Source organism: Cebidichthys violaceus, unplaced genomic scaffold (genome assembly GCF_023349555.1).
Source record: "Cebidichthys violaceus isolate CVI_PGR_0920_01 unplaced genomic scaffold, fCebVio1.0.p SCAF_17, whole genome shotgun sequence".
Lineage (NCBI taxonomy): Eukaryota > Metazoa > Chordata > Actinopteri > Perciformes > Stichaeidae > Cebidichthys > Cebidichthys violaceus.
This window is the reverse complement of record NW_027176340.1, coordinates 7,527,201-7,540,035: the sequence shown is the minus strand read 5'-3', so window position 1 is coordinate 7,540,035 and position 12,835 is coordinate 7,527,201. Positions and strand designations below refer to the sequence as shown.

Sequence of the window (12,835 nt, the reverse complement as noted above, 5' to 3'; positions counted from 1 at the left end):
GACCAGCTGGGTGTCATCGGCATAACAATGGTAGGAGAAGTCATGCGAGCGAATAACAGAACCCAGAGATGTTGTGTAGAGCGAGAAGAGAAGGGGGCCCAGGACTGACCCTTGCGGAACCCCCGTAGTCCCCCGTACACACACACACACAGAGCCGCATGTTCTTCTTCTGAGCAGCCAATGTGTCATCTCTTCATATCCCCCTCTCTGTCTCTGTCTTGTTATCAGAACATCCTGTTGGTTCAGAGGCAGATGTCGGTGACCGATGAAGATCTGGACAACTTCCGGAAAGTTCTGAAGAGCTACGTCGATGCCACCGCAGCCCACTCTGACAACCTGCAGTGAGTGTTTTGCTTGTAATATGTCTTTTAAACACTGTGTCAGGCTCTGCTGCTGACGTAGCTTCTTGAAAGTTCAGGCCATGGTGAATCAGGGTTTTAAAGTGTCGACTGTGCCAAAAACTAATAAGTAAACTCAGTGGAAAGGATGGAAACTACTGTTAATGAAAAGTTCCCAACAGCATATTATCATCCATCATCCTTATAGCTTATATATATATATATATATATATATATATATATATATATATATATATATATATATATATATATATATATATATATATATATATATATTATAGCAGCTTTTATGTGACCCCAAACTGTGAGCAGATTGATTGAAAATGAAAATTGTTGAAATAACAATCTAATATTTTCACAAATACGAAGGCTAATCTTTTAATGCTGTTCGTTATCTTGCAACAAGCTTTGCTCTAGCTTAGTCTAGTTGTAACCAGTGGTGGAAGAAGTATTCAGATTCTTTCATTAAGTAAAGCTACAATTGGTAACTATAATGAAAATAACTTTTTATCATATTTACTCAAACTGTCCCTATATCATGACAGTACATGAGACAGATAATCTGTGAACAAATCCAGTTCCTCTGCCTCCGTTTAGTGCTCCCAATGGCATTACAGCTGGTTTCATAGTTTATTTAGCTCAGGACAATTTTCTCAACATATAAGCATTACATCCTTACATACATGGTTTTCACTTGACAGGAACGGGTCAACAAAATGTATTCTGAAAAGTAACGAAAGGTGTCAGACAATTGTGGTGGAGTAAAAAGTACAATATTTGCCTCTGAGATGAAGTGGAGGGGAAGTATAAAGTTGCATAAAAGAGAAGTACAAGAACCTGTACAAGTACTATTTCCTCTTCTTCTTCTTCTCCTGCTGTCAGTGTGTCCGTTCAGAAGCTCCCGGGAAAGTTGTGTTACATAATGTATGAGTTCTGGCAAGACCGCATCTCCTGGATGAGGTCAGTATAGTGTGTGTGTGTGTGTGTGTGTGTGTGTGTGTGTGTGTGTGTGTGTGTGTGTGTGTGTGTGTGTGTGTGTGTGTGTTGTTGTGTGTCAGATATTGGCAGACAGTTTGGCAATCTTAACTTTTTGATGGAAATGTTCCCCACTAGGGAAGATGAGCAGATGGCCCATCTCTCAGTTCACACACACTCGCACACACACACACACACACACACACACACACACACACACACACACACACACACACACATGGATGTAGCTTAAATGGTTTTAGATAGCATGTATATACATATCTGTGAATAAATTAATCTGCACAGAATTGATTTAAAAAAAAAAAAACAATTAAGGTTTTCAATTACAAGTTATGAACATTTACAATTTTGATTGAGTAATTAAAGGTCCAGTGTGTAGGATTTAGTGACATCTAGTGATGTGGTTGTAGATTGCAACCAGAGGGTGACCCCCCCCCCCGGTCTGAAAAGTGAAGCCAATGTGGAAGTGCTTTAAAATTAGGCAGTTACCAGCCTAATTGTATAGAAGTCTATGAGAAAATGACTCTACTTTACACTTGATTTAACACCTCAGTAAACATTGTGAACATGAGTTCATGGTTTCATTCAAGTCTAGTTTCAAGTCGTCTTCAAAACAGCATGATGTTCATTTCATAATTTATGGTTCCATTTAGAGTAAAATAGATCGTAAAGCACAGTGAAATTATCTACAGTTGATGCTCAACTCAACTTACCTCTTTTTTGCTCCTTCTCTACAGCTACCTGCAGTCCAACAGCAGTAAAGATTTCCAGCGCTGCGCCATTGACATGTTGGAGGATGCTGAACTAGTTTCTACCATGTTGCTGCCAGGTATGTATATGTGAATATAGTATTAATGAACGTTTCATAATTTGAATATTATTAAATGAACATTAAAACCAGTTCGGCAAACCCTGCTTAGAGTGAGGTCAAAACATGTAGTATTTGGACAAACCTCCAGAATTCTTCAAGTAATTTACTAAACTTGCCAAATAACTTGCTATCAGTCTATCTTAGGCCATGCTGCAAAATCAATGATTGGTTGAACACCCAGTGGCTTGTGCCTGAATGCTCTCACTTTTTGTTAGATATTGTTCGAACATTAGACAATTTATGAGTGAACGTTTGTCACTTTTCATGTGAGAACACACTGCTTAGTCACAATGTCCACAGTATGTAATATGGAATTGGGACACAGGTGTAGATCGTTGGCCTAACAACCTTTTTTTCATATTGGCCAAGATTAGTGAATGTGGTAATCGTTCCATGTGTCACATTCAGCTGTTGCATTAGTACATTGGGCCTGGATGTGTTATGATATGTTCAGATGTACTAAAACCTCCCATCTGTGGAAACCGGGGGTGCGTCCAGAACTTCTGGGCCTCCTGACAATAAATCGCTTTAAGAATTTGGTTTAAGGTATAAATGTTTTCAAATCGGGGATTTACAGTGAAAATATTGAATGTTTCTGAATAAACAAAGATCCAAGTGGGGATATTCTCTCCAAACACCCTGGGCTATGTTCGCGCTGCCTGTTTGAAGTGAGCCGGTTCTTATGTTTTGCTCACATGGCACAGATCCGATATGTGTGTATTGTAAAGGTGTAAACAGGGCAAAAACACAGAATAACAAATATTTTCTTGCGTTCTTCCGGACACATTTGCATGTGGAAAATGTTTTCCAGAAGGCAGACTTATACTTGGCATTGCTAATTCCATCTGACGCACATTTCTTATTTTCTCGTCACAACGTCGTCAACTCCTCAGCAAGCTCAACACATGGCAGAGTAGCACTAATCACTGCCACCCCAGTCCATTCATGACTCTCCTCTTGACATTTGAGTCATTTGTTGCAGGCCTCAAAATACGCTTTAGAAAGCAATAGGATTCATTATTATTTCTGCCTCTTGGCGTCCATTGCAGAGGGTTAGTTATTTATTGTGGGCTGCACGGGTTGTGCTCGTTGCTAGGTTACTGTATGCGGTTGTTTACTTCCACATCTGTGACTCGCACGTATGCATGCTGACTGTTTCAGACATAAATAAACAGTTGTGGCGTAAACACAGGAACTAGATAAGAGTCACTTTTAAAACAGAAGAAAAACAACCAGAACGTAACTACAGTGTGTGTGTGTGTGTGTGTGTGTGTGTGTGTGTGTGTGTGTGTGTGTGTGTGTGTGTGTGTGCGTGTGTGTGTGTGTGTGTGTGTGTGTGTGTGATAAATCCACAATAAACCTGAAATAGATTTCCAGAACGAAGCACTTTTAAGCACACTTAAGCACTTTATATATATATATATATATATATATATATATATATATATATATATATATATATATATATATATATATATATATATATATATTAGACTGACTGAACTGAAAATAAAATGAAATCATAAACACAAAGATAAACTTGAAAATGTGACACAAAAAGAATCATATTTACTTTTTCGTAGTATTAATTGAGGGTTTGTCTTGTCAATTCTCTGGGGGAAAAGTCAATACGTTTTAAAAGGTTAAACATTTTATTAAATTGTACTGAGATTGCACTTTGGCATTGAGAGGGCTTTCATGCTGTGCAGCATTTCCAATAAAATAGCTGTCAAGCTGCTTCTTATAGAACACCATGTTATGTGTTTGCATTGAGAGACGTTGCCTGTTGTTTCTCAAAGACAGATATCATTAGTGGGTTACTTTGTTCTGAGTCTCAGATGAGTTTGGCTGCTGGGGGACACAATGCTCTGATTGGGAGAAGAAGAAGAGGGAGGGCAGTTTATGAGGCGCACGTCAGAAGCGCAGGAAGGAGTCGACTCTGGAATCAATAATAGAAAAAATAAATAAAACACGACACTCGGCTGCTCCTAGCAGAGGCTATTATTGTCTGTGTCAGCAACAGTCACACTCCTTTCTCATTTTTTTTTCCAGGAGGAGTTTTGCACACGGTTACTTTCTTTGAATACGTGCATCTCTTTGACTGAAAAAGACACCACGTTAAACATAGTGTAAAATCATTAGCTTTGTATCTGGCCTGTGTTTGCTGGACATTGACAAATGTCACATTTAAAAAAAGGTGTAAACAGTTTGAAAACAGCACAACAAATGTGCACACAATGACCCTGTCCTGTATCTATAAAGCTGAGAATTCCAAATGAATTGTTTGAATTGGCGCCATCTTCAAATTATGTAAATCATTTACACAATTGTTATTTTGCTGATGGAAATGGTCAGCTGAAAATATGTGAAAAATGAGAGCTTAATCAAGTGTAAACTAGATCAATGGTGGTTTCTAAATGTACCCTGATGTGTCCCTCCCTGAGTTATATTGGTGTGTGGTGACCCAACTCTGTGTGTGTTCCCTCAGCTTCCTGGTGGATTATGACTAACAACTAGCAACTGAATCCAGAATGTCACATCTACTGCCTACACTATCACACGGACAAAGACACACTCGCGCATCACCCACACACATAAACACGCACACACACACACACACACACACACACACACACACACACATACACACACGAGAATTCAGAAGGCATCCATGTGTTTGAAAGCAACAGGAGGCAGAGACAATGGCGTCATCCAGCGCTCTCCAGCAGCATTTTTCAAATGTTCCTCTGTCTTCGACTGCTCATTATCGTGCCGCTTATATCAAAAGGGATAGTTGCCTCCCTATAGCCAATCTAATGACTTGAACATGTTTGATTCTCTGCAATGCAAAAGCCTTTTTTTTCTCATAGCCGTGTCTCTCACTTGGCCTCCTCTCTCTTGCGGTGTTTGTCTGATAGTATGCCAGTGGAGAACAACCAAAAAAAGACGCTAGAATAGGCTACTAGAACAAATCCAATTGAATGAAATTCCCCATGCCAGTATAGTTATTGTGCTTTTGATGAGTTGTTTACAGTTGAATCCATTTAAATAGGAGATGAAGGGTTTCTCCAGCCTAAACATGCATGCTGACTACTGTGGCCAAGGGCTTTTAGTCATATAGTTCCTTTAAATCCTGGCTGTATCTGCTGTATGATATTGTAGCACTGTTCTTTCATTTAGCTATTCTACTGTCGTGTGCACAGAATGCTAAAAAGCTAGCCCTGCCCTGACAGCTATCTATTGATATACTACTTATTTATGTTAGTTACATCTCCTCTGAGACACTCTCTTTGTTTCTCCAAAAGTGTGATTATCTAACAGAAGTAACACTTTGTGAGAAGATTTCATTGTATCACTAAGTTATGAAGAGAAAATATATTTAATGTGTGATGTATTTATTTTGATAATGGTAGAGTTTATTCCATCTGTACATATGTAACTCAGATATATTTATGTTGTGTTTTGGTTGTGTAATCTACACCACAAAATGTAAACAAACTGACACTCGACTTCAACACAAATAAGATTAAAGCTATTCATTGTTTTGACAAGTGAAAATGAATCTTCAGTTTTCTACAGAAATGTTTCTTCTGATAGTGTAACTTTTAATTAATTTGAACTCAAATCTCAATCGTTTCCGTTTCCATTGATTCCAAGATTCCCTTCTCACAGAACAATTTAAAGCTGCATTAATCAAGTTTTGGACGACCGAGGAGTAGAATAATTACCAACAATTACAACAAAGGCTGACAGATGCGCAGCACTCAGTGGCAGATTGTCAATTTATGAAGTCGTTATGGCCAATATTTGATAAACGTCGACATTCAGCAGACACAAAGTAACAACGCAAGGGTAGCACTGGTTTCAACTAATAAATATTTCAAGATCCACAGATTGTTTGGTTTTCATAACCAGGAAGTTGCTAACTTGTCTCTCTGCCATTAGGTATTAGGAGGTAATTTACAAATATGGTTTATTAGAGTGTTTTTGTTCTCAGACTCAACCTTGAAATAAAGATTTAAACACCAAAAATATTAACTGATGGTGCTTTAAGTGCAAAGCATCATATCCAAATTGATACCAGATACCAGATAAGTCTGAATTTAATTGGTGTAAGGTGTAGAAATCCAAATAATCCAATGAGCAATCTGAAAGAAAAATTTGCCTGAAGTCTGGTTCACATTTAGGCATCATAGAAATAAAAATCAGTTTTCTGTGAGCTATAATTTCCCCACATTGCCTTGAAATAATGACAGTTTCCGTGGATCACACCAGACACTTTCTTGACTAAGATTATTCAAGTGTGGGAGCAGAATGCAGAAGAATTAATGGAGGGTCCGTGTCTCAACCCGTGTTGGTACACAAAAGCTCAAAAGAAGAAGTCCTTGTGCATCTTTTTCATTTTGCCTTAGCAATCAAATGTTTTACAAGTTCTGAATAGCAATGAAATGTCCAGAACCCTTCTTGCTTCTTGCACAGAAACATAATGATGAGATTCTTTGTGCCATAAGTGCGTGCACAGCCACAGAGGCTGGCACATCATTGCACTGATTGCTGGGGCTGTAATATTTGATTGCTTGATTACTGGCAAATTGAAGCCCTCTCATCTTCAGCCTCTTGGCAAGACAGAATGAACAACAGTGATCAGGGCAGCCTTGAAGCTGTGAAGATTTGTTCTCACCTCCTGTTCCTCACCTGTTCCTCGGATCACTGAGGGACAAGTGTCACCATTTCACCTTTTACCAACGTTGGAGAAGAGAGTCTAATTTACGGTGAATTATAGGCAACAAAGAAATGAAGGCTGTCGCTGTTTGAAGAGGAATATTTCCGGCAGATGTCACAGACCGATGAAGTAAGAAGATGAATATCTCGACTTGGACAGTACATTTTTTACATCATTGTGTACATCATTTGTTCCTGTTTCCAACTCCCAAAAGCAACACATGTAACATTTGGAAAATACTTTTCTCGATGAGAAGATCAAAACTCAATGAGGCTCCCTTAATCCCTCGTGCGTAGGTAGGTAATTTGAATCTGGCACAGGGATGGCGGACCCCGCCACAACAATGACAAAACACTATTCACAAATTGGGTTTGATTTGATGAAAATCTTAAGGATTATAAATTAAAAGACATTAGAAGCTTGGTTCTAAAAAATAAACTCCACCTCAGAGTCTCTAACAAAATGTATCCAGCTCCTAGTCAACTCCGGCTATACATATGATAGAAATTCATCCCCTGCTATAACTGATGTTCTCCAAGCCAAACACTAAAGAAACAGTGTTCTCCCTGTTTTATTATATATCTTGGAGGTACACCAGGGATTTACTTGCTGCTTTCTCCTGCTGCCGCTGCTGGATGAGATAACTGCGTATACTGAAACCACTGCGGAATGTATTATTCTCTCAAAATACAACCCAGAAGTCTCAGGAGATTTTCTTATTGCACTTATTCCAACGAGACACTGAAACAACATAAGCACCGGCTGGCTTCTTTGACTCTATTGAGTTTTAATTGGATAGCTGTCTGATGTGAGCTATAGTTTAATACATTGGTTTCAAAAGAAAGAAAAAATAGCCACCTGCACATTTCCGTACTCATTCATTCTTTATTAAAGGATATTTTCCTGTGATTAATTTCCTGGTCTTGAAACATGCTGTTCTGTGTGGTGAAAGAGATGTTGTACACCGATGAATTGCCAAAGTTAAATCATTTGACTACCACTCTGCAGCTCTCCTTCAGCAGCAGCTTTACATATTCAGGTAGGTGCCCTTGGCTCTGATGTGTGCGAGCACAGCTCATCACCAAGGGCCGGGGCTAAGGTGACCAAACAACATCTGTTGTCCTGTTTCATTTCTCCCCATTGTTTATTTCCTTCACCGTGGTTACTTTATTGTGCAGAAGGCAACGCAGAAGACATCCAAAGTCAAAGCCTGTGTTTGTTGTTTCTGTTGGAAGAATACAAGCTGTAATTGAGATTGAAGCATTGAAACACAAAAGCACTAAGATACTTTAAAATCTGATCTGTCAGTGTGTTGCAGACACAATTATACGAGAGTATACGAGGTCAAAGCAGCAAAATAAAAACGCAAATAAAAAGAGAAAATTCATCAGAATTAATAAGGACACAAGATGATTAATTATTTGTGCGTGTCTGACGCGTTCAAGTGCAACTTATCTTCACAGAAACCCAAAGGCTGGGGGCCCAAAGGTTACAAAGCAACAGCTGTTGTCCTATTTCATGCCTCAGTATCTTCATTTCTTTCACCCTGGAAACTTGACTGCGTGGGAGGAAACATGTTCAGAAGGTGTCTCGCCTCTGAAAGTCTCACTCACTCATTCGCTTTGACTTAGAGACTTCTCACACGGACTTGTTGTTTGCCATAAACAACAATTTCGTATCCCATTTCAGTCACCAATCCACTTTGCTAGGTTTAGGAAAAGAGCGTGGTTGACGTTTGCTTGACCAACTAGCGACTCACATAACTAGCAAGTGCCAAACGAGTCAAGTGACTGACGACACTAATGACTCACGTGACTAACGAATGAAAATATCAACTGTTACTTCTGGTTTGGCATGGAACACGAACTGCGGTTTCCCGTGTGAACTATCCCTTCACTTTAAGTCAGTTGCTCTGAGCGTGTGATAAGGATGCATGTGTGTTTACAGACAAGCACTGAGTAAGTTGCGCTGTAACTTGATGTGTTGGGAGTGAGAACGGGTGGTTCCTAGAGTAACCCAGAGCGGACGAACCAAACATTGGCTCTAGATTGGGCCTTTTGCGATTTCGCTCCAGCCACCATAATTCTTCTACACACTTGGCACACTGGAGAAGTTTCAGTTGGTTGCAGTCTGCAACGTCACCACTAGATGCCGCTAAATCCTACACACTGCACCTTTAATAGAAGTGTTCGAGCTGTGCCGTACATACAAAAGCAACATTTCATGCAGCGTCTTTGTTACCATATAGGTCCAGCACAGCAGTAGTAATGTACAAAACACAGTCTCAAAATCAATTGCTGCGTCACTCCTGTCCTTGAAGAACATCAAGTGGTCATAGTAACGTTCTGTCAAAGAACATTTTCAAATTGGAGCAGACAAGGTGAGAGAGAGAAGGGAAAGAAAAATGTCTGTAAAAGAGATGTAAAGATGTGAAAAAGACAGATGGGGACAGAAAGTTCCATCATATTGATTTTTTTTTGTGTGTCATTTGAGGTCCAGCATGGCAGTAAGATCAACTCCAATGTCCTCTTGGCCTCCCTGGGATGATGAACTGTGACAGACTTCCAATGCCATTATGTAATTTAAGGATCAGGCTGAGCAGAGGTGACAGACACAATGTTAGCTTCCTGTGCATTGCTAACTTTTATTGAGTGTAATTTGTGTAATTTAGACTGTAAAGTTGTGAACTTGATAATCTTACTTTGCTGTGCTGTCATCGCTCGGGCTCTGGTATTACTTTTTTATCCTTGTGTGGTAATGGTGTTTATCTCTTGTTCAAATAATCACCAATGTATTAAGCTACCTTTTTTTTAGCCACGCTAGAGTTGGTTGGTCGGTCGGTCAGTCCACCACTTTAGTCCAGACTACAAATCTCAGAAATTCATGCTCCCCAGATGATGAATCCTACTGATTTGGGTAATGAGTTTTCCTCTAGCTCCACTATGAGGTTGACATTTTTACTACATCTATTGTCATGAAATTTGGTGCAGATATCAATGTTCCCCTGAATTGTAAAAATGTTAGTGATCCCTTGACTTTTTATCTACTTTACCTTCAGATCTATGTTTTAAATTGTTCAGTACTTTGGTTTATGACCAAACCAGCAAAACTAATGACATTCCCATCAGCCTCAGCTGTACTTCACAGATAATTAGTCAGCATTGCCATTGGAAGCACGTTAGCATGGTAATGTTAACATTTAGCTCAAAGTACAGTAATGCCTTAGTACAGCCTCAAAGCGCTGCTAGCTTGTCTGTAGACTTGTAACCTTGTTTCTGTTGTGTATGTTTCTCATCTTATCTCCTCATGACGCACAGAGCTTATCTGGGTTTTCCATGAAACCCTTTGAACACTCAGCCTTATAACTGCTATACATTTAGACCGACATTGAATGTATTATTCACAAGTAATCCACTGGGTACTAATAGTGTATTCCTGTGCAGCTATACCATCGGGCTCTGCACTTATTCCAGTTCCCATCGCTCTACTGCTACCTACTTATCTGTATCTCATTAAGTATCTACAACAAATTCTGTTTTCTGATAGGTAGATTTAAATTACATTTAAAAAATGGTTTGCACTTTGGTTGTCAAGCTTTAGTGAATAATCCAAACTGAAGATGTTCATTTAATGCTGTAGGACACAGGAACATATACACACATGAAATAATGCTTGCTTGTATATATATATATATATATATATATATATATATATATATATCCATCAAAGGCCATGTAAAACATTCATGTTTCTATCCATCATGCCAGATTAACATATGGACCAGATAGTGCCAAGTACAACAAGGAGTTGAACATTTCTTTAGATAACATTGACATGCAGGAGTAATTAACTTGCTAAAGGTCCGGTGTACTTTTGTTGTTGTGACATAACTGCCACATATTTAGGTCATTGCAGAAATTGTTAGATGTAGGCCATTTTCTATGTGGCAGAATAAGGATTAATTCAGAAAATAAAACCAACACTGGTGAACATGCAAAGCTGGTGGAGAGAAACCATAAAGCTTTCAGTGTTTGACACTGGTATTAATCATTCTCTTGGAGTTGTTATTAGAGTAGATGATATAAGAAACTACAGAAATGAGAAAATAGTGAGGAAACAGGAAGGGTAGGAAATGAAAGGAGAGAAATATGTTCCACTGCTTTGCAGACTGTAGCTTGTGTTAGAGGCGTCATGAGAGGAGCTTTGAAAACAAGGACAGAATCCATTATTCTGGCTCCCGCATTAAGTTGGGACAGAAACTATTGGCACATAACATATGAATAAAAAAATAAAAGAAACTGAAATAGCAGTGTAATAGATTTTCTTAAGCAATATTTATTATAACAGGATCCCCTCGTTGACCATCTCCATTTTTCTTATTTCACCATGAATCTGTTAGAATAAATTGTTAAAGCTGTGGGAGAGCTACACCATGCAGCATCTCATAGAGTTTACAAACATTGATCACAAACTAAAAGATGCAAAATTGCAATAGTGTACAGTGAATGTGGCGTGGGCGTGGCTTCTGCACTCTCCTGGCCCGTAGTTCCCTGATTGCTGCCCAAACTGTTTCACCTGCTCCAAGCCACACACCTGAAATACATCAGCTCGTCAGCCCTGCAGTATATCAACCCTGACTTTCCACTCAGTCCTCCCCAGATCTTTTCCTCAGCTACAGTATATTACTCCACAAGCTGGAATCTCTCCCCCCTTGATCCATTATGCAACCAGTCAAAAACACCTTCCTTATCGCTTCACCTACGTCTTGTTAGTGTCCTATATGTTTTGGTAAAAGTCTCCCAATTCTCTTGATTGTCTTTGAGATGTTTCTAAACCTTGATCTGAGTCCACGTGTGATCACTTCAACTGATTGGTCATGGGAAGGCACACACGTGCTGTCCATATAAGGTTTCACAGTTGACAACCAAGCCATGAGGTTGAAGCAGCATGTTCCTTACAATATTTTGGGAAGATGGAGTTTTCCCTGGTGACTTATGAGCAAACTCGTTGGCGTTATCTTTGGAGTGAAGTCATGTTAGATCGTTCCGTTGTGCCCTCCCAGAGGCTACATAAGACCTAGCATGCTAGCATTTGATCGGTTGAAAGGGAGGGACAATCTGAAATCTCACGTCACGCGCAAATATCTTACTTACTGGCGAGAACTCATCAGTGTGCTTTAATTATTTGGACTTGTAAAAAGTTGAATTGACTGGTTGCTCTGTGTCTCTGTGTGCCTCCTCACTTAGAGACAGCTTGGGACTGTTTCCCAACTCCAGGATGCTTCCCACTGAAAAGCTCGGGAAAGCGGCTGTGAACTTCACTTTATCAGAGGTGATAAAGAAGTTACATTTGAGGAGACAATAAGCCAAACATTGGAGAGATTTCAGCCTCTGAACATTGTGTCACTGTTATGTGTCTGTCGGAAGGTCTGAATAACATAGGCCGAATGAACAGCACACTATAGAGCAGGTGGATTTTTATTTATTTTTAATATTCCTACTTTATTCTCATTAAATTACAGCTTTATTCTTGTTATATGAGGACACTTTTTCTCAAAATACTACAAGTTCTCAAAGAACACAGATATCAAGGATATATTTTGAATGTGCAGAAAGTTTTGAACATGAGCAGAAATCTATAGTGAAACACAAATAAGCTATTAAATTCCAGAGGTTTTATGAATTAAAATGCATTCTTGTATCATTGAGGTAAATTGCTGTCATGGAGGTTACTTCCCCCAAGTAAAATACTATATATGTGTGTATATATTGTGAAAAAAACCATCACATCCATGTTAAATAATCAGATAGGAACCTACAAGCTAACTTGGCTAACATCCGAGCAACACAATTCAATTTCTTATTTTCAGCACAAAGCAGACGTCAT

At 39.1% G+C, this 12,835-nt stretch overlaps 1 protein-coding gene across 1 annotated transcript in view; it reads left to right on the top strand.

The window, feature by feature from the left end:
• Positions 1-4,876, top strand: part of necab3 (N-terminal EF-hand calcium binding protein 3) — a 34,640-nt gene extending 29,764 nt beyond the window's left edge. Inside the window, exons 10-13 of the mRNA XM_068712431.1 lie at positions 229-341; positions 1,242-1,319; positions 2,093-2,184; positions 4,715-4,876. Of these exons, the coding sequence (XP_068568532.1) occupies positions 229-341; positions 1,242-1,319; positions 2,093-2,184; positions 4,715-4,743 (312 nt within the window). The 3' untranslated portion in view covers positions 4,744-4,876. The remainder of the gene's footprint in view (positions 1-228; positions 342-1,241; positions 1,320-2,092; positions 2,185-4,714) is intronic.
• The last annotated feature ends 7,959 nt before the right edge of the window (positions 4,877-12,835 follow it).